Source organism: Vombatus ursinus, unplaced genomic scaffold (genome assembly GCF_900497805.2).
Source record: "Vombatus ursinus unplaced genomic scaffold, bare-nosed wombat genome assembly UNPS02014852.1, whole genome shotgun sequence".
NCBI lineage: Eukaryota > Metazoa > Chordata > Mammalia > Diprotodontia > Vombatidae > Vombatus > Vombatus ursinus.
The window spans coordinates 9,464,813-9,487,471 of NW_020954630.1; the positions used below are offsets into that span (position 1 = coordinate 9,464,813).

Genomic DNA, 22,659 nt, shown 5'->3' on the forward strand with positions numbered 1-22,659 from the left:
ATGGGAAAAATAAGTACCAAAACACACCAAAGAAATGACTGTATAGAAAGGCCAAAACAAGCAAAAATGGCCCTGTAGAAATGCTCTCCAAACACAGCTTACAACTGTGTGAACACCCGCCTAGGAGTTAATACTTAACAACAGCATAATCACTAAAGACCATTATTATTATGGGTATACTGATGGTATATTTGCTGACTTTTATTAGCATATTAAATTACAGAATGAAAAGGAACCTGCCCTTTTTTTTTAAACAAAGGGTTACATTAACTTCAGAGAAATATTTATAAGCAACTACATTTAGATGTAAATTTAGTAAACCAAAAGGGCCCCCTATTTCTTTTGAATGCACAGAGATGATAATCCAATTAGGTCCTCCCTCCCCTCCCCCTTGTTTTAAAGCTACAAAATATTTCTCAAATACAAATTTTCTCTTCATTGCTCATTCTATTAAGCCTTCCCCTTAAAATTATATTTTATAAATCAGGCACATGCATAATATTTTCTTCCTTTAATATTGATTTATACTCCCATGTGATATAAATAGTCAATATCCTTAAGGCACCTCATTGTGTATCATTTAGACTGGAATTTAATGTAAGCCAGTGAAGTATTTAAGGAAAAAGTCTACAAATAAATGTGAATTACACTCAGTCCCATTTCCTTCTTGCAAATCTAACAATAAGATAAGAATTCAAAACATGTGTCTTACTTTGAGCTACCCAGGCTTTAAAACTAGCTCCACTAAATCGGTACTTTCATCACATAACAATTTAATGTGCCTTCAGAAGGTATAGAAGCTCATTGAAGCCATTACGAAAATGAGGAGAAACACAGATTTTATGAGTGTAATAAAAATACAATGATCTAGACCATAAACTAATCATCTAGCACTCTGCTTGTGCCACCCAAGTGTAACATTATAAAGCCCACTCATTTGAAGAGGAATCCTTACAATTGGGCAACATCTTTCATTGGTTCAAACATACAGCATTTCATTACAGAGGGTCTGCCTGGTTCTCTAAAGATTTGGTTAAGATTAAATCCAAATGAAACTTAATTTAAACAAACAATTTCAAAGGCACTCTTGGGTGTAATATATCTTTTTAGGTCACTGTGCATAAAAGCAGAAGGAGAATTTTACTAAATCAAACAAACAGGAAGCCCATTTGGGTATCAATATTGCTATTCAGTTCATAGGAAGGATCAGCCTTTCCATTCCTTACTATTTAAAACATTTCTTATCAACAGAAACTGGAGCCTGCCCTAGGACTGAAAGTTAGAGCATTGCATTATATTTTTTACTATTCTAGAATATAATTTAGATGTTTTAGAATATATACAACAAACAGTTTCTAATTTGGAATTTAGGAGAATGGAAGATGCCAGTTACTCAAAAATTCTAGTTAATTCAGTTAACACATGCTATCCCAGGAGTTCTTTCTACATCCTTCCTCTTTGACCCTTACACCCATCCAACCTTGCTCTGTTTTCTAAGACCTAAGAGTGAATGAAAGAGCAATGACTTACAAATGCAAATTATTATTGCAAAAAATTCCTTTGAGACAGGAGATTACTTGTTTTTCTCTTTCAGGAGCTATAATTCAATTCAACAAGCAATTATCAAGCACTTAAGACATATAAGACATTGTGTTTGTCACTCCTGTATCCTTCTCACCATGCTACCCCTGACTGGTGAGAGTTCACCATATCCAGCCTGGTCCCAGACCCACCATACTGCTTTCTAGCATTCTTTTTTCATTTCTACTTAATGAGTACCCATTCCTCCTCTTCACTTTCTATCTCTTGCTCAGTAATGAAGTCAACACTACCATTCCTGGGAGCATCTGTTAATTCATTATCTATGATTCTATTTATTATCCTTGTGATTTCCAACAACAAAACACCACTTCTTGGCCACCACTCTCATTTATTGTTTTCCTCTATTAGAATATAAGTTCTTTGAGGGCAAGGATTGTCTTGATCTTATATCTGTAGCCCTAGTACTTAACACAGTGCTTGTCATATTATAAGCCATTAATAAATACTTTTTCATTCATTCATTTCATGGCAGATAGAAAGGAGAGAAATAGCAAAATTCCTATCTTTAAGAAGTTTAAAACTAAAAATTATTCAGTGGTATAGTAAATAAAAACCCTCTATCAACCAACTAGTCCTAACCCCAAGCAATCCAATGGCTCTATAGTTTCATCCAGTAATGGTTACTATATATATGCAAGAGTTGGACTGACTAATGGGCATTAGAAAGCCCATTCCTAGAACCATCTGGTTGGTAAATGTTAGATGATAGTACTTTTGCTGAATTTATCAAGTGCGCAAAATAAAATGGGCCCACAGCATTACCTAGACCTAGCCTTATCTTTGAACTGAAAGTACTCTCTTTTCTCTGGTCAGAAAACAAAACAAAACTAAACAAAACCCAAATCAAAAAAAACAAACAAATATACTAAAAAGCCCCAAATAAAAAAAATCAAGGCCCATCATCAAACCAAAACAAAGTCTTCAAAAACAGGTCTTAAGGTTTTCTGGCTCGGTGTTAGAACTTTGCGTTAGCAAAATCCAAGACTGGCTTTCTTTAGTGTGGGAAAAATGTTACTTACAGACTTCTGTAGTGATTAAATTTATTCACTCCACATTTATTAAGTACCTTCTCTGAGGAAACACTGGGTATAAAATGGCTTCTCCCAAATGAAGAAAATGTTACTGCCACTCTCCAACCAAAGGTGTGAGGCCTACAAATCTGGAACAGAGATTGTTCTAAACATAAACATATCATCTTTCTGCATTTGTTTATTATGGGAAGAAAGAAAAGCATCACGTCAGGTAGAGGAACCACATCTTTTTAATATTGGATACTGGCTATATCTACAGAGCACCGACACAACCAGTTAGAAAAGAAAATTAGCCAGTCAGTCATTTGGTCTAAATTATGACAAATAACTAGTTTAACCTACTATTTCACCAAACTGACTGGTTACTTTACTGCCCCTTCCTACCTCCACCTCCTTTCTAAGCCATCACTTTTCTGATCCCCTAAATCAAAAGAAAATTACAGGGGAGGAAAAATTTCTTCAATTTCAAAATATACCTCATAGGTTTGGAACAAACCTTTAGAGCAGACTCTTTTAAGGTGATTGCATTGGCAAAAACAAAAATACCCTTCCCCTCACACTTCCCTTTCAAATGTGTAGTGAAAACATTAAGGTTTTGAAACTCCTACAAGGACTCATTTATTGAATTCATGGAAAATTTAAATCATTGGATATCATAAAAGTATACTTTGTTGTACATTTTAGTATATATAGGCATTCAAAGTAAATGGTAACAAAGTCATGATCCCATGGGGCCTGATTCAATCAGCCCCTCGGTTGTTTGCAAGAAAATGGATGCTGTTAAAGTGTTTGGCAACAGATATTTCTTCAGAATAAGTTAAGCATTTCCTCTCTCTCTCTCCATTCACCATAATCTTGTTCACATTTGCTTCACAGACTGTGCAGAGGCCATTTTAGTCCAACCCTGCTGGAATGACCTCAAATTCTAAATTAGTGAGGTTTCACTGTGTTGGGCACCTTATTTGTTGGGTGCACATGACTGACATAGAACCAGATAGATCTGACAGATCTGGGCATTCTGATTTGCTGCCACCCATCTACATAGCCCTTTGAGGGCAAAGGTCCTGAAACCTTGGTTCTGCCTTACCAGGAGCAATTTCTCAGCAAGCATAGCAATTACATCCCCTGAATACCTGATTATACTGTAGTCACAGTCACCCTAAACAATCAACGCCCTGGTAATGGTGCTCAAGGTCATATGGAGGCCACCGAAGTCTCAAGTTGTTTTGTTTATGTATTTTTTAGGAATATGTTTTATTAACATTTATTTACATTATCCCTCCCCATAGAATGTAAGGTCCTTGTGGGCAGGGATTGTATTATTTTTGTCTTTATATCCCAGTCCCTGCCAACTGGTACATGGAAGGCATTTATTTACAACATACATGACTGACTGTTGAATTCATTAAGCATTTCTTCTAAATATATTTTGGAAGAAAGCAAATATGACCCTGTTCAAACATTCAGGTATATCCATCCATCTATTTTTCTCTCTCAAAGGACTAGATTGTCTATAACATAGGAAGAAATACATTTTAGAGCTCTGCGTTGATTGGCAATAGGGAGAGAGACAAAGACAAACCTGCCTTTTTAGCTGTCATTGACAATGTCCAGTCCAAGTATGAAGCCAGAAGTTGATTTCTGACAAATAGCAGGAACAACCTCTGGAGTAGTTTTCCTCTAGCAACAACACAAGAGTTGCCCAAGGAGATGGGGGGGGGCTGTTAAATGCAATACACTTACAATTTTATTGAAAACTACACTAGACTTCTTTGAATAGGGTATAAGAACATGCTTATTTTTCGAGTACAACAGACCCAATATGTCTTGGTGTGCCTACCGTGTGATTTCCATGGCAAGCACAAACACTCATAAGCCAGAATTTTTTTTAAGTGAACAGTTGTACAATTACTATTGATGTATATATTCTCAATAACTTGACATGTACATTAAGTTACCTGGACCCCAGGGAGCATTGTTACTTATGAACTACTCTCTCCTCAGCCTGCTTTCATGTTCTAAATTAAATATGCATATTTTACACCTCAGATAGAAGTGGCACTTTTAGGCTGCCATGCTCTTCAAAATGTGTACCCATTAAGAATGCATCAAGCTCTTCTCTATGCCAAAAGAAGAAAAAAGGACTGTGAATCAAAACCATACTTGAAAGCTGAAAATTCAGTTGGGTTTCAGCTATGATACAAAAGAAGAATAAGTAAAAGATATTCAGGCATTTTGTTTTGTTTTAACCAAAGATTAATTTCAAATTTTTAAGATGGGTAATGTAAGAGCACTGGGAACTAAAATTCTTTTAAATGTATTTTCTTTAAAAATGGTCACCATTGCCTAGAATTGAGTTGGAATCCTGCTATTTACCAACCTGGGCAAATGTCTTAACTTCCTTGGATATCAATTTCTTTATTTGTAAAATTGGGATAATTATAGCATCTTTGTGCTTTTTAGACCTTAAAGAGTCATGTAAATGTGGGTTGTTATAATTTTATAACTACTATCACTACCCAGTTGTGGTATAGAGATAAGCAGGACTTGGAAACTGCATAACCACCCATTAATCCATGTTTTTAAATGAGAAAAATGGGGTAGTGAAAAAAAAAAACTATTCTGACAGTGAGTAGGGCTGGCCCTCAGGAAAATGGTGAAGTTGGCAAAGTTTTCCACCTTTCTTTTTGACACCATTTTCCTACTTTCTAATGATTCTTCTCCCCAAGTGCTCTCAAGCTATACAGCTATCCTGTTAGAATTGGAGGAAAGTTATCTAATAAATCCACATTAAAGTGTTGTTGTTCGTTGTTCTGTCGTTTTTCAGTCATGTCCAACTTTCTGCGACCTCTTTTGGGGTTTTCTTGGCAAGGATACTAGAGTAGCTTGTCTTTTCCTTCTCCAGCTCATTTTACATAGGAGGAAACTGAGGCAGACAGGGTTAAGTGACTTGCCCAGGGTCACACTGCTAGTGAGTGTCTTAGGCCAGATTTGAACTTAGGAAGATGAGTCTTCCTGACTCCAGAATCAGCACTCTATCCACTGTGCCACCTAGCTACCCTACAGTTAGAGTGTTAGTGTGCCTTAATGAGTTACCCCTTAGGTTCAGATAACAAGCACAATGCAGTGTGGATATAGGGTTAGACTTGGAGTCAGAAAGACCTAGGTTGAAATCTCACCTCAGATGCTTATCAGGTGTGTGGCCCTGACCAAAGTCACTTAACTTCTCTTGCGTTAATTTCCTTACCTCTTAACTGAAGGAACTGGACAGAAGAGAAAAAACATATACTGCTTCAGACACTTCTTAGCTGTGGTAAACATGGGTAAATCTTTTAATTTTTCAGAGCCTCAGTTTCTTCATAGGCCAAATGGGACACAATAATACTTGTATTTCTGACTTTACTGAGCTGGTTTGAAGAAAGCACTTTAAAAATCTCAAAGTGTTACATAGTATTTTCTAATAAGTGTTAATTATTATTAACTATTAATTATTGTGTTAACTATTAAGAATGTGAACTTGAGCTAAAAAATCATGGTAAAGCATAGGATGAGGGAGAAATTACTCCAAAGTTCATATGAAAAAGGCATAGCCCATATATTCAAGGAGTTCCAAGACAGAAAATTCTCTATATTCACCAAGATATCCATAACAGCACTTTTTTGAGATAGCAGAGGACCTGAACCAAAGTAGGTAACCATTGATTGGGAAATGGCTAGGCAAATCAGGGTATGCCAATGTAACTGAATATTACTTTGCCATAAGAAATCATGAGTATGAAAACTTGTGAGAGGCACAGGAAGACTTGGATGATCTGACAGAGTATAGTAAGCAGAACTAGGAAAACAATGCACAAAATGACCACAACATAGTAAATGATAAGAAACAACAACAACAAAACTCTGAAACTGAACACTGTGCAATGATGTCCAAGCTTTGCCTGAGAAGAGAACCAAGAAAATACATATCCCTTCCTTCCACTGCCGGGGTGGCTGTAGAATATTGCTAATAACGCCAGATACAGTTGATTACTGGTTAATTTTTCTGACATCTTTGGCTTCCCTCTTTGTTTTTTAAATCCTTGTTACAAGAGATGGCTCTCCGGAGAGGAGAGGAGGAGAAATAATGCACACATGAATGTAATATAAAAACAAGAGGCATCAATAAAAATAAGACTTTTTTTTTTAATAAAAAGGACAGGGGTTTGTAGTGAACTGCAAAACCCCTGAGTTGACAGTACAATGAGGCAGCTCGAAAATGATAATGCAATATTAAGATGCATTATCAGAAGTTTAGTGTCCAGAATGAGAGAAGTTAAAGGCATCTCATCTTAGGAGGGATACAGAGTTCATCTGGAAGGGGTCTATTGAGACAGTAGAAGGACTGTAAATTTTGCTATGGCAGGATTACTTGAAAGAACTTGGGATGCTTAGTCTGGAGAACAGAAGACTTGGAGGAAACATTATTAAAACCTTCATATATCTGAAGAGTTTTCACACAGAATGGGAAGACTAGATTCATACTTAGCTCCCAATGGGAAGATTAGAATGAACGGGGGGAATTTATGGAGAGGCAGGTTTCAGCTTGTCATGACAAGTTTTCTAACAATTAGAGTTGTCCAGAAATAGGATACGGCCTCCCTGAGAATGAATTTTCCACCCCTACCGGTCTTCATGAGAAGCCTCGTTTGTCATTTGGGGGGGGATGTCATAGAGGGAGTACTTGTTCCATGTAAGAGTTGGATTAACCATTGCTGAGGTTCTTTCCAACTTTAGCATTCCATGAGCTCTTTGTACCTAGAGCAAAGCCTTGTGCAAAGCATGTTCTCAATAAATATTGGATGAATTGAACTGAAGGAAGAGTACTGACAGAGCAAACTTCTTAATGTCATTATCCTCAAGTTCTTTAAGTTGAATGTGGGACCTTCACCACCAAAGACACAATGCTAGTTTGCTCACTGGTCCTTTGGAGTGTTTGACTTCTCAGAAAATCTGATGACCATATCTGCAAAGGGGCCATCTTTCTGCTGCTCAGTGCGATTTTCTTAGAGGTGGGGGAATAATTTGAAGGCAGATGTATGAGCTCCTAAATATTTATTTCCTACTTGAATCAGAGATCTATAAATGCCTCCTGACCTTAAAAATGGATATGAAGAATTTGAAATATTTATTGTCTATAACAATCATTCTTAAAATTAATCATGTGCTGCCTTATGATATATCATGTATCACTATTTATTTTGTTGATTACCTTGTTAATTACTTTTTTAGTCATTAATTTTTATCTTATCTACCCAACTAGATTGCAAATATCCTATGGCAGGGGCTGTTTCATACTTCTCACACTTATAAGCACAATGCCTTACTTAATATAGGCACTTTCTTAATCAGTGGATTTAAATAACTAAATTAAGACTACTAGTTCTAAAAAAATACAAGATGCATTGGCTATCATTAAGCATTAATGCAAAAAAAAAATCCAGAATGTTTTAAAACAAGTGGATGGTAGATCTGCATCTGGACTTTATTTTAGTTTAAAGTAGATGAATTAATATTAATAATAAACATTAATTAAACAATTATTGAAACTTCATGCTGATTCATGTGACCTAAGGGTGCCTTCTTTTGGCCTTTTTGTCTTTCTTCTTATTAGGCATTATACGAAACCTAGCCAAGAGAGGTCATAACAATTTTTAATGTTTGAATTTGTTTTGAAAGGCAGCATATTTTGTTGAATAAATAGGACAAGACTGGAAAATTGGAAGGTAAGAGTCCTATCTTGATGGCCCTCCCCCCTATTGTGTTATCCCATAAGAACCTCTCCTAGGGAATGGAAAATTAGGGTGATTATCTGGGACTTTTTTGAGGACCCAGATTAATGGAGCAATGGAGGTGACTTTGGAATCTCCTGAAAAAGACTTAAAGTTCGTTTATTAATCACTCTGTGATTCTCTCAACCAATGCAATGTGAATGGGAATGACCCCTACTTACACTCGTATTCTAAAGGTGCAAGTCATCTTTCTGAGATATTTTTTCCCCTTCATGACTGTCACTGATATTCATTTTAACCTAATTTCATGTGTATATAAATGTTGGAAGTTAGAGAAGGAAGGGGGTGCCAAACACAATGTGATTTGCTTGGGATCTCATATTAGTCTGGAACTCCATATTTCCTTAGCTATACTCTTGTGGCTAGGGGAAAGTTTGCTAACCCTTACTTCTCTATACACAAATACATTTAGATGGCAAGTCTCTAATTTTGTTTTGAGAAACAAAGATGACTGAATAATATTTTTCAGCTAGAGAGTGTAAATGCTGGATACTACAATGTATAAAGTATTATTTTCCATTTTAAAAGACAATGTATATAACTCACATCTTTATATAGCATATGACTGCAGCATATGAACTTCTGGTTCAGATAGTTGTAACTTCACAATGCAGACTTACATTCGTGTATATATGCTTGCTACTCTCTTATTTTCAAGGCAGCATATGGAAATAATCTTGCTTGCAAAGCAGTTGGCTACTGTTTTCATCTAGCACAATGACTGACAAATAGTAGATGCTTAATAAATGCTTGCTTGATTTGGTTAAGTTTAAAGAGATTCCTATAGCTCAAAAGGGAATTCAAATAACAACAACAATAATAATAATTATAATAGTTGGTAGCATTTATATAGCACTTGAAGGTTTGCAGAGCACTTTACAAATATCATCTCACTTAATCCTCATAACCATGGGAGGTAGTAGCTGTCATTGTTCCCATTTTACTACAGAAAAATTCCTCATCTTTCCCATCTTCTGTTTTTTTTCCTGTTCGCTTATCCACCTATTCAATCAAAACACACTGAGCACTTCCTCTGTCCAAGGTACTCTATCAGAAGAGCCTTTCCTACCAAAATCAGAACAAAAGCTGTGATTCATTGCCAGAATCAGTGTAGTCAATAATTTCTGACTTATCTTAATGACAATTTCACCCTTCAAAAGGCAGAGGAACCAACAGAGGTAAATTCCATTCTGGATTAGGGTCTCCCCAACAAAGAACTGGTTGCTGAGGAGGAAGTGAGGGGAACTGGGGGGTGAAAGTGCCTACTCCATTTTGCCATTTGTAAGAGAGGAGAGGAAAGTTAAGTTTAATCTGACAGGAAACCTTCATTTTAGAAGAGAAGATTTCAAAGGGTTTAGAGAAAAGATAGCTAGGACCCTATGGATTTAAACTCTGAAGGGGAAAGTAGACCAGGAGGAAAGGGATTCTCTCAGGAATGAAATTCTTAAGCCACAAAAATAAATAATTCTGAGGAGAAGGAAAAAAGTGAATTGTCTAAAGAGACAAATGTGAATGCACATCAAGAAACGTGAATTTTAAAAAGTCAAATACAGAAGATGGAAACATGGGAGGTAATAGATGCATATAAAAGCATGGCACAGACCATGAGGATAATGTCAGGAGTGTGAGAGTGCAGAATGAACTAAGGGAGGCAAGGAAAGCTCAGGGAAAATCAAAGTGTTTGAGACTTTTTAATTCGTTGCTGTATTGGAGAAAAGAAGATCAGAGAAGGGACAGCAACATCACTCAGGATGGCAGCTATCCTTATCTCTTACTTTGCTGCTGTTTTCTCTTCCAAGAAGAATGCTCTTTTGATGGAAAAGAACTGAACAAATGTGGGGATGAGGGAGTTTATAACCAATATTAATGAAGCAATAATATGGAAGCATTGAACCACCCTTAATAAGCTCAAGTCTCTTGGCCCAAATGATCAACATCTGAAGTTACTAAAATGACTAGTATGGATAATTGGGGGGTCATTGCCAGTGGTGTTGGAAAGCTTGTAGAAAAAGAGGGTTCTACACAATTGGAGAAGGGTAAATGTTCTGATTTTTTTTAAAAGGGGAAGTAAATGGAGCCTGCAAACTTAGGTCAATGAGCTTGCCTGTGATTCCTGACATGCTAGAATGTATCAACAAAGGGATGGTTATTTACTATCTAGAAAAGAAAGTGGTGACTAGAAAGAGCCAGCATGATTTAATCAAAAACAAGTCATGCCACTGATGATGAAGCATTTGCTTACCCACCTTCTGACAGAGAGGTGCCATGTAGAATGAGACACACATTTCTGGACATGGTTTATATGGGAATTTATTTTGCTTTACTATGCTTATTTGTCACAAGGACTGAGAAAAAAAATGACTGATAGTTTAAAAAAATGGATCACTCCTGAATAGCCAATTTCCTTATTGAGAATTTTATCAAATTGGTCCATAAGGGGAATGCTAAAGTTTATATAGGTTTGACCAAAGTATTTTTCATAAAAATGCTACTCTTTCCTGCCACTCTTGTGGAAAAGATGGAGGCATTTAGGCTAGACGATAGTACAATTTAGTGGGTTCAGAACTAGTTGAATTCAAAAGCATACCAAAGGACCAAAAGAATAGATTTGAATGCTCTTCAGGGGAGTTTTTCAGGGATTTGTGTTTGGCCCCATGACACTTAACATTTTTATCAATAGCCTTGTCAAAGACATAGTTTGCAAATTTATAAAAACTGAAGATGATGCAAAGCTGGCAGGGATAGTTAACATACTGATGACAGAAATGGGATTCAAAATGCTATTAACAATTCGAAGTCCAAATCTAATATGATAAATGCAATGTCTTCTACTTGGTTAAAAATCAGTTTTGCAATTATAAAATCTGGGAAACATGAATGGAAACTAGTTTTTCTGAAAAAAAAAATATCTGGGAATGTTAATGGATTGCAAACAACGCGAGTCACTGGGGGATGGGACAGCCAAGAATGCTAATAAAATTTCAAGGCTGCATTAAGAGAAACATAGTGTCCAGAACTAGGGAGGTGATAGCACTGTTGTACTTCATCTTCTTCATACCACATCTGATATGTCATGGTCAGTTCTGCACAGCACATTTAAGCAAGGACATAGATAAGTTGGAGGGTGTCCAAAGGAAGGGTGCAAGAATGGTGAAAATCCTTCTAAATACTTTGTATTTTAAAGATTAGAGAATTTTAAAGCTAGAATGTACTTTACAAGTCACTTAATCCAAACTTTAAACCAACACAATTATGTCTTTTGCAACATGCCTAGTAAACCTTTGCTTGCATACTTCCAGTGACAGGGTTCACTACTTTATAAGAATATAGTTTCATTTTTGTTGGACCATTCCCTTTTCCTTTGAACCAAAATCTACCACTAGTATTTTTTCACCAATTGATTGACTCTAGTTCTGTCCTCTGGAGCCATGCATAGACAATACATGATATAGTGGGAAAAACATTGGATTTAGAGTCCTTTCCTCATTTATAAAGTCAGTTTTGGTTTTGCCCTATGATTCTTCCAGATAACATTCCTTCACGTATTTCAAGACAACCGTCACTTCTCGCCTTCGTCTTATCTTCTGTAAGATCAACATCCTATATTCTTTCAAATGTTATGTGATGGTTCCTGGACTCTCTCACCATCCTGATCCTCCTCCTCTGGACACTCTTTGATCTATACTGTTCCTCTTGAAATGTAGTATTCAGAATTGGACATAATATAACCAGCAGAGGGTGCAGTCAGTATGACATCCCGTGCTCTAAGATATCTCATGATTTTATACTCCAATATATTAATACCCCAATATTCAATCAAACATCAAACTAAGCTCACATTAAGCTTGTGGTCAACTAAAAGCCTGAGATCTTTTTTAAATGAATGGCTTCTGCACATTGTTTACTGATATAAGTGATTTTTGAACCCAAAAGTAGGACAACATTCATTCTGGTTAAATGCAGTAAAGTATTCTAGGTGCATTACTAATGATTGATAGGACTTCATTGGAAATACAAAACCCATGTGTGCCTAACTTTGGGTAATAGATGTATTCTTTAAAAATGGTATATAAATAAATTTTTTATAAATCAACTTATTCTTTAAACTATTGAGGTGCTCATGAAAGGAACTGCTTAATAGGGAAAGGAATCACTTTATGGAACAATTAACCCCTAATATATTTATTTTCATATATTTGGTTTCAATTCAATTCAGCAGATATTATAGATTCTACATTGTATTCTGCAGGGAGACAGAGGGATACAACAGAAGCAAAATTCCTTGCTCAAGAAATTAAAGAAAATAAAGTGCTTTCCTTGCTTCAACCTGGTTAGGGTGTCTTAGATATCATTATTTTATAGAAATGGAAATTTAGGCTTAGAGGGTTATTTTCCCAAGGTCATCTGGTTATTAAGGACTAGAGCAGGAGTGGGGAACCTATAACCTTGAGGCCATGTGTGGCCCTCTAGGTCCTCAAGTGCTGCCCTTTGACCAAATCCAGGGTCCCCACCACTGGACTAGAGCCTCTATTTGAACTCAGGTATTCTGGCTTCCAGACTAGGGTTCTTTCTACTACAAATCATACCAGAACCCCCTGTACTAGAATAAATCTAAATACCTCATTTAAATCCAATTCATGCACAAGTCAAAACATCACCTTCACGATATCACTGATCCACTTTGAGAATAAGGGATGACCATCAACAACAGCCCACATAAAGAGGGGAGAAACCTCCTTCAACCAATCTCCTAGAATTTTTCTTTGATTGGTCTTATCTCTTTTCCATCTCTGATAACACCGTGTTTTCTAGGCTAGACTCTAAGAGTCATTTTTCTCTCATCATCTATATCCATCAGTCAATCATCTTATTTTTTTGTTGTTCAATCGTTTCAGTCGTGCCCGACTCTTCATGACCCCATTATGAGTGGTTTGCTATTTCCTTCTCCAGCTCATCTCACAGATGAAGAAACTGAGGCAAGCAGGGTTAAGTGACTTGCCCAGGGTCACAGAGCTAGTAAGTGTCTGAGGCCAGATTTGAACTCAGATCTTTCTGATTCTAGGCCCACTGCTCTATCCACTGTGCCACCTAGCTGCCCTAGTCATTTTATTAAGTGGCTGCTTTGTGCCAGGCATTATTAAGCCCTAGACATAAAAAGAAAGGCAAAAAAACAGTCTCTGTTCTCAAGAAGCTCCTAGTCTAATGGGGGAGACAGCATGCAAAAAACTCTGTTCAAATAAGATATATACAAGACAAACTGGGGTTGCTCTCAGAGGGTAGGCACTAAGATTAAGGAGGATTGGGAAAGGTTTCTTTCTGAAGGTTGAAGGAAGCTAAACCGTCAATAAGTCCTGTTGGATTCTTCCTTCAAAATGTCTCTGAAACTCATATTTTCATTATATTTCTACCAATCTAGGGCCTCATTACCTATGACAATACCCTCCAAGTCGATCTCCCTGCCTCTCTTTGTCATCCACCTTCACATTCCTACTTTTTTTTGACCAATCCCACTTCACAATGGCCTTTGACTCTAAATTCCTTTAGCACCTCAATAAAACAGGAGGGTAACAAGACCCTTCAGACAATTGATATGCTTAGAAGCAGCTAGGAGTGATGTAAACTGCTCAGAAGATCTTTATCCCTATAATCATGCTTAAGACAAAAGAAAACTGCTTCAGAAGTCATTCTAATATATGTACATTTTTTTTTTTGTTCCATCAGATTCAGTTTCTTAGGTATCAAAAGAATAACAATTGTAGGTGATCTCAAGGATGATGCCTGGTGGATATGAGGAGGCCAAAGCATATTAGCAAGGACAGTTTATGGTGAGATGTAAAGCCATCATGGGGGCCTGTGACCAGAAAAGGAGATGGGCCAGTCAAGTAGTAAGAGTCAGTCTAAGAGTTGTACCAGTAACCAGCAACTATTTGAAGGCCCACAGGAAGAATCTATGGGATAGATGACCAAAAATGACTTATGGAAGGACATGGGATGAATTACAGAATCTCAGCATTAGAAATTATTTCATAGGCCATTTCATAGCCTGTTGTGGGCCGTACCAGTGGAGGGAGTACATAGTCTGATACTCTGATGAGCTCCTAGATCCATGCAAGTAATAAAGTTCAAGGACTATAATAATAGCATTTATATAGCACTTTAAGGTTTCCAATGAGCTTTATAAATATTATGTCATTTTATCATTACAACAATTCTTGGGCAGTAGGTGCTGTTATTATCCCCATTCTACTCTTAGAAGTTAAGTGACTTTCCTAGGGTCACGTAGCTGGTAGGGGCTGAGGCTGCACTTGAACTGAGGATTTCCTTTCTCCAAGTCTAACACTATCCACAGCTTCACCTATCTGCATAAAGCAGGGATGAGGAAGTTATGATCCCGAGCAGGGTACTTTTCAATTGTCCCAGGGCTTTTTTTTTTTTAACCACTTCTATTTTCAAGTTTTGTAACTTAAATGGTTATTAATAGGAGAATTGCTGAAGTCTTCTGCAGTGTACCTGCCTGAGGTTTGGAGAAAAGATTATATTCTTTAATGACTTAATTGAAGTTATTAAAGAAAATCTTAACTTTATGTATGTGTTGATACTACCGTTTGTGGTCTAGTTATTAAAATGAAATTTATAGTTGGTAAAGGAATGGATTTTTAAAAACACATAATTGAAATACCTGCCAATGCCACATGGAAAAGCATGCTATGCAGAATTATCCATACCCTAGGCAGTTTCAATGTGTAAATGATTAATAACTCTCAGTTAATCAGAAAATGCAGTTAGAGTATTATTACTTCACAAAAGTGTGAAGTGGTTAAAAAAAGTCTGTAAAACATCTCCACAATTAAAACTTACACTCATAATGTATGATTTCTGAGTCCTAATCCAATTGAGAAAAGCTACATCAAAAATTTCTTTTCTTAAGCTACCAGAAGACAAAAATGAGATATGTCTCAAAAAGACAAAGTGTGTTGAATAAGGCTAACTTTAGGATATGGGTATGATGGGAAGAGTGGGCCAGTCATGCAGTGAGAAGGATAATGGGCAACTCACATATTATACTGGTATTTATTCAATATCAAGAGACTTGGAGGAATAAAAATTGCAGGTGACCTTAAGGATAATGCCTGGTGAATATAAGGAGGTAGAAGCCTATTAGCAAGGACAGCATATGGCAAGATGTCAAAGGCCTCCTATGGAAGATTTAAGAAAAGACATGATCAGAAACTGAACAGAATGAGAAGGAATAGGTGGGTTGCAATCTGAACTTGTGGAAGGAGTGCCTGCACCAATGGAGATCATGTAACCATCAAAATATCAGAATACACCTTTGTAAAACCCTATGAGGATGTTTGTTTCCCTCCTTTTTGCAAATTAAAATTAGCAAATTAGGCGAGGATGATATGTTAATTAGAGTAAAAGTTCTCTAATATTTTTTCATGACATGGAACTGTCGCTTAAGTACAGATTTGCCCTAAGGGTTGTTATTGTGTTGTTTCAGGTATGTCCAACTCTTTGTGACCCCATTTGGGGATTTCTTGGCAAAGATACTGGAGTAGTTTGCCATTTCCTTCTCCAGCTCATTTTACAGATGAGTAAACTGAGGCTAACAGGGTTAAGTGCTTTGCCCAGGGTTACATGGCTAGTAAGGGTCTGAGGCCAGATTTGAACTCAGGAAGATGAGTCTTCCTGATTCTAAGTCCAGTGCTCTATCAACTGCACCGCCCAGCTACTCTACCCTATAGGTGCAGCTGATGTGTATGGAGCACTTTCAGGTTTACAAAGCACTATATATACATTATTTCATTTGCTCCTCACAAATCTGTAAAGCTATTATTTTCCCCATTTTCTAAACAAAGAAAATGAGCTTCAGAGAAGTTGTGATCAGAATGTTAGAGGTGAAATTTGAATCAAGGTCTTTCCTTGGCTTCAAATCTAGCCCTCATTCTACTGCAAGAACTTTGCAAATAAAATACCATTTAGCAGATTGAATGTCCTTTTGTTGTTGTTCAGAAGATATAGTTATAGGTGATGCAACTTCACAGCAATCATAGCATCACTATGATGCTCCAGTAACTTGGGCAGTGTTTACAGAAATTCTTTTTTATTTCAAATCATATCAAAGTGAGGTTCTACTCTGTTTGCTTAAATTTAATTTGTGAGTTGGCAAAAGGACCGGGATTACCTCCCATGTACAAAAGACCCTTCTGTTCTTATCATCCAATCATACGAATTCTCTAACTTCCTAGGGCAACATGGACATTCAATATTAAAGGGAACTTTTACACCTTTGAAACACTCAAGTTCAAATACAATCAGTTTGAAAACAGGCTAACTCACATCTTTAATTTTTAAATGAAATGACCAATGTAGGATGTCGCATGTAGAATCAATCAGGTATCTTGGCCCACACAACTGTGGCTGTGTTCCAGTGAACTTAATAAAGTAAAAGGAAGTAGTTATTGATGACCAGTTTGATAAATTCTACTTTCAGAAAGAGTTTAACTTAAAAAAAAAAAAAAGACTTACCTGCCAAAAGTCAGCCACAGTAGCTGGAAGTGGTCCTTGGGTAGCAATATATGCAGGATTTCTGGGATCATGATCCATCTGAGAGGCAAGATTACAATAAAAATTACTTGGACTTTTCTTAAGAAACTAGAAGATAAACATATTTGAAGGAGAACTGGCAAAGAAAACTTAGATTATATATTCTCTTGATTCATGATGTCATTTTTGTATTCAACCATATCAGAAATGGAAAAAACCAAACAAAAATCTCTCAAAAATGTATCTCTTTACCCTGTTCCCAAGTAGGTGGGAAACTGGTCCTGTTAAGTTTGAAATACTTTACTTATACCTAAAATTGGGGTTATAAGATCAATATCTGCAAAGAAATGAGGATTACTGGCCCAAATAACTAAGATGTCAACAAATTCATTTATTTGAAAATGTGAGCTCTTACTCCTAAAAAAACAACACTAAACACATTATCCATTCAGGTAGAATTGGAGGAAATGGGATCCCAGATAGTATTCTATTCTGGGACTCTCAGCCCCTCCCTATAGGGAAATTGTGTAAAAGCATGCAAACGATATAATAGTCATTCCATCTATGTTGCCAATCTAAGTGCCCTCCAGCTTTACCACAGACATGGCACAAAGAATAATGGGCCCATTTGTTACTACTAGTGAGTGTGGGATTGTGAGACAGTAAACTCTTAACAGAGAGAGAAAATGCCACTCATCCATGAAAAAGAAATAAGCTCTTCAGGGCCCTGGAAATGTTCATTAATAACTGGCATCTTGTTGGTTGTTCTGAAAGTGTTAACCCATCTCATATGGGTGGTTGTTTTTGTTTACTCCCAGAGAGGAGCTCACACTAGCTGAGTCATCATCAGCCTTGAGTCCAGGGATATTAAGAGCCCACAGTGAGATAAGCACTTCACAGAAGAGTGGTCCCAGCCTTCAAGTAGCTAATTTCCTATTCTATTTCCATCATGCCAGTGAACAAGGAACTAAAAACAAACAAACAAAAAAAAGAATGCAGTTGTGGGCTTTCTGGCTAGTTGATTTGTCCAAATGCATCCTGCTAGCCTCAATAGAGGATGTTTGGCTTGAAAGACCTTAATTATAACATTTAATTCAAAGACTAAGTAGAAAAAAAAGAGGGTGAGAAACAAAGCCTGAGAACCAAATAGGATTACAGTGCTACATTGAAGGTTTTCAGAGCAATAGGGTGTGTTTCTTTTCCCTAAATCCTAAGCCTCAGTCAACTAGTAAAGAGGAGGGGTGAGTGGGAGGATATTAAACTCAATGTTCAAGAAAACTTTCTGATAGAATTCTCAGATTATTGGTTGATCTCCTAGAAAAAGTGCTAGAAGCAAAACCAAATTGGACAGGTTTCAAAGGGTGAACCATCATCATTTTATGAGGTGGAAGGTATGGTTGTGTAGTAGGATTTACAGTTTCCCAGGTGAGGACATTTATTTATTTGTTTGCTTGCTTGCTTATCAGACTCATTTAATGCTTTTATTCTTTGTCTTGGGTGCCCCAGTCTTGATTTCAGGGCCCACTGAAAAGGTATTGCGCCATCTTGGCTTTAGCATTATGATGAAGGATTTGTTACTCCAAACAACTCAGATGTGAGATGTGCCACCACATGCAATGCTAAGCATTAAGTTATGGTATTTTAGAACCACTTTAAAATGTTGCTCTAAGTTTAAATTTTAACAAGGGTAAGTACAAGACAGATTCCTTCTAGCAGGCATCTCCTGAATTTGTTCAGAGCCTATCAACGTTTTCCGCGGTGATGGTTGTCAGCACGAAAGAATGCACCTTATAATTATGTGCACTATGAAAAAGGAAAAGCGCATAAAAGAACAGATGTAAGTTATTCTAACAGAACAACAATGTGATACTTGCTGGAAAAAAAAAGATACTGAGGAAGGAAAAATGCCTTTGATGCTCCTAATTTTCTGATTCATAATTAAAACTGGACCTAGTGTTGAAATTCACCACGACAAACACAATACAGGTAAATTATGTTACTTTCATTGAAAGTACCAATTAAAATATTGCAGAAGGAAAAAAGAAAGAAAGAAAAACCTCAGTAGAAATCAGAGTTTTTGATTTTTAAAATATGTTTTTGTTAGAGGATGAGGGTGGGGCAGTGATAGCTCTTAACGAGGACCTTGGCCTCTTCCTTGTAAAGAGTTGTACAGAAAAATTGAAACTCCACCTTCCTGTCAAAGGATTTGTTTGCCAAAAGCAATTGGGAAGGCAAGGCATTTTAAACTGCTGCTATATTCAACATAGTTACATTTTAAACAGCATTCAAAACAACAAATATGTGATTAAGAGCAAAAGTTGGGAATGGTATAGGGAGGATACATAAGTCAACATTTATGAAAGGTCATAATTTATTTTACAGTGATTTTTTAAAAATATTTTTTAACCAACCACCTGTTTGTTCATTAAAGACAAAAGCAAAGAAAATCAATGATGATGTAAGTAGTACTGTCAGAGAAGAAATACTTCCAAACGCTCAACTATCTAATGAATCAGGCCTGGGCCATTGGTATTTTAGCACTAATCAGCTGCTGTCAAAAAGCTGCTATTTGGAATGTGGCAAACATCATAATGAGCACAGAGTGGAGAAATGTGTCATCCATTTAACAATAATTCAAAAGACAATTACAATTATTACATTCTAGGCACATTCTGTTGTAGAGAAAACAATTATGGGCAGGAACACTTTTTGCTCATAGCAAATATAAGGCAACAGAAATTCCTATCATGCTATTAGCCAGTCTGTAACTGAATAAAAATAAAGCAAATATTTAACTACTTAAAATTAATATGTCTCATTAACTGCTAGGTGTTTTTTAGGAAGGTTCATATTTGAGGCTATTTGGGATAAAGTAAATACATTAACACTAATATGTGTATATATATATACACACACACACACAATACACATGTATGTATATATACTATATATATTTCTAATCAAAGTAATTGATTGAAGATCACAGAATATATGCCTTGCAATCTATCTAGTAGCATGGAAAAGTGATTCATCAACTGTCTTCTCTGCATATTCTCTTGGATAGTAATATGTGTTAGAAAAATTTTCCTATCCCTTTTCTCCTTTTCTCATTTAAAACAATACTTCCTTGAGTTCTATTCTTTATCTGTGTGAATGTATGTATATACATATTTGTGCTTATGCAAAGCCATTTTCATATGTATGTGTATATATAGATAAAGAGATAGAGATAGAGAGATATAGAGATATGTATCTGTATTTATAGATATGTAATCAACCATAGAGCACTGGGCTTGGAGTCAGGAAGACTCTTCTCTATGAGTTCAAATCTGGCCTTAAACCCTTACTAGCGGTGTGACCGTGGGTAAGTGACTTAGCTCTGTTGGCCTTAGTTTCTCATCTGTAAAATGAGCTGGAGAAGGAAATGGCAAACCACTCCAGCATCCTGGCCAAGAAAACCCCAAATGGGGTCACAAAGAGTCAAATATGACTGAAATGACCCAATGACATAAAGTTAGAAGGGACCTTATAGGTTATCTAATCCAATCCCTCATTTTTCAGATAAGAAATGAGAGGTGACTTGACCAAGGTCATATGAGTGTTGAGTGCCATAACTAGAATATGCTCCAGTTAAGCACATAAGTGTATAGGTTATATAACCCTTACATATATATGTGTGTGTATATATATATATATATATAAGCAAACATGATACCTAGGGCTGATACCGAAATCATCAGTGAAATATATGTCAATTTGTTAATAAAAAAGAGACATCAGGCCTGTACAAGCTCTAAGCTTCCACCAGTGAACTTGCTGTACAAGGTGAAAAGACTTTGTTACTGTGAGCTCAAAGTTTACATGCTTTCTCACAGCACTAAAAGGTTGGTGCATTTGGAAAAGCAAAGTGGTGCAATTATTAAACATTTTCTCTCATAATGGAAATTTTCACAGTAACACTGCCATAGCAGACAAGCCAGTATCACAGTGAACCATCCTTAGAGGTGGCTTTGTGATTTCATGCAAAAAGAGGATCAAAGATCATTGCAATTCAAGTGTAATTAAAGGGTATAATTTTGCTTTTAGTAAGACTAGTCCCCTCCCCTCGGCCCCCAAAAGAAAACCATTTGTTTCAGCTGAATCCTTTGCTCATGAGGAAGCTTGAATTCCTAAGATGTGGTAAAGTCAAATGGAATCCAAAGAAGGGTCATTCTTAAGCTCTTGTATAGTGCATAGTTTTTGTGTTGTTTTGTTAAGATTGGGTTCCATGCCTCAAACTAGAGAATGGCAATTATAAAAACAAAACAAAACAAAACAAAAATTGCCACTGTTTGATTTTGACTTGAGAAACTAGAATCTCTAAGAAGAGGACTTAGAAACAATTTTCTCAACATTGTAAACAATTCTTACTTCTCCTTTCTCCATATTCTGGATATCAATAGCATGTGGTACCCAGATTCAGAAGCTTTGAACCATCTGAGAATACTTCCTGATTGAAGAGCTTTTTACTGATGTCAAATGAGAAGACAAATAAGCAATATTCTTAAATTCTGATGTCAAATAAGAAGACATGAAGTGACCAGCTTCTATTAAGTATAGCTTAAATAAAAGTGAGGGGCAGCTAGGTGTCACAGTGGATAGCATTCCAGGCCTGAAGCCAGGAAGACAATCCTTGTGAATTGAAATCTGGCCATTTACTAGCTGGGTGACCTTGGGCAAGTCACTTAACCCTGTTTGCCTCAGTCTCCTCAAATGTAAAATGAGCTGGAGAAGAAAATGGCAAACCACTCCAGTATCTCTGCCAAGAAAACCCCAAATGGGGTTTCAGATAAGAAATTTGAAAATTCAGATAAGAAGTTTTCATGAAGAGACAGACAAGACTGAACAATAAATAGGTAAAAGTGAAATGGGCCATCTCAGGATGATCCTACCTATTCTAAAATTTTACACACGTTGGGAAGAATAAAACTTTCATTTTTCTATAGGCTCCTTCACCTCCTACATTTTGCTTCCAACATCCCAGAAATATAATTTTATTATCTTTTAAGGCACAGAAGGGAGAATAGTTTCTTAAATGTATATAAAAAGTCAGACTGGACTTAAGTTCAACTTCATCTAGTACACAGAACTATAGTTGAATATGGTGATAGTAACAATAACTGACATTTATATAGCACTTTATAATTTGTAGAGTGCTATTATCTCATTGTCATATGTATGCATAGACATATTCTTTTGAAGAAAAAATCCTCTTTTAGTGAAACACAAATCTGTAAGAGACTCAGAAGGCATTGCCCATCACTTTTCTCTCTACCTTAACAAGAGCTGGTTTTGATACGAATTTGTTAAATGACTTTGGAATTGAAATTTTAAACAATTTTTCTCCAAATAAATGAGGGAATGAAGAAGCAATTTCATTTTTAAATGTCATTAAAAATTTGAGAAGTGTTCTTGGTTAAAAAAATTTGTATGCTGTGTTGGAGCAAACTGTCATATTAATGACATTTCTCAGTCTGGTGTCTTCAATAATAAGCAAGCTGAGTTTTTAAATGTAGTTGATGGGTTTTTCTCTTAGACACCCTATGAGGGGAAACAGAATTCCCATTTACTTTCATGACCTCTGATTTAAAAGCAAAGATTGCACATTA

The 22,659-nt window shown here is 36.4% G+C and overlaps 1 protein-coding gene across 1 annotated transcript in view; it reads right to left on the reverse strand.

Annotated features, from left to right (window-relative positions):
* PTPRN2 (protein tyrosine phosphatase, receptor type N2) overlaps positions 1–22,659 on the reverse strand; it is a 1,506,109-nt gene that overhangs the window by 48,701 nt on the left and 1,434,749 nt on the right. Inside the window, exon 17 of the mRNA XM_027841109.1 lies at positions 16,994–17,071. Coding sequence (XP_027696910.1) covers positions 16,994–17,071 — 78 coding nt within the window. The remainder of the gene's footprint in view (positions 1–16,993; positions 17,072–22,659) is intronic.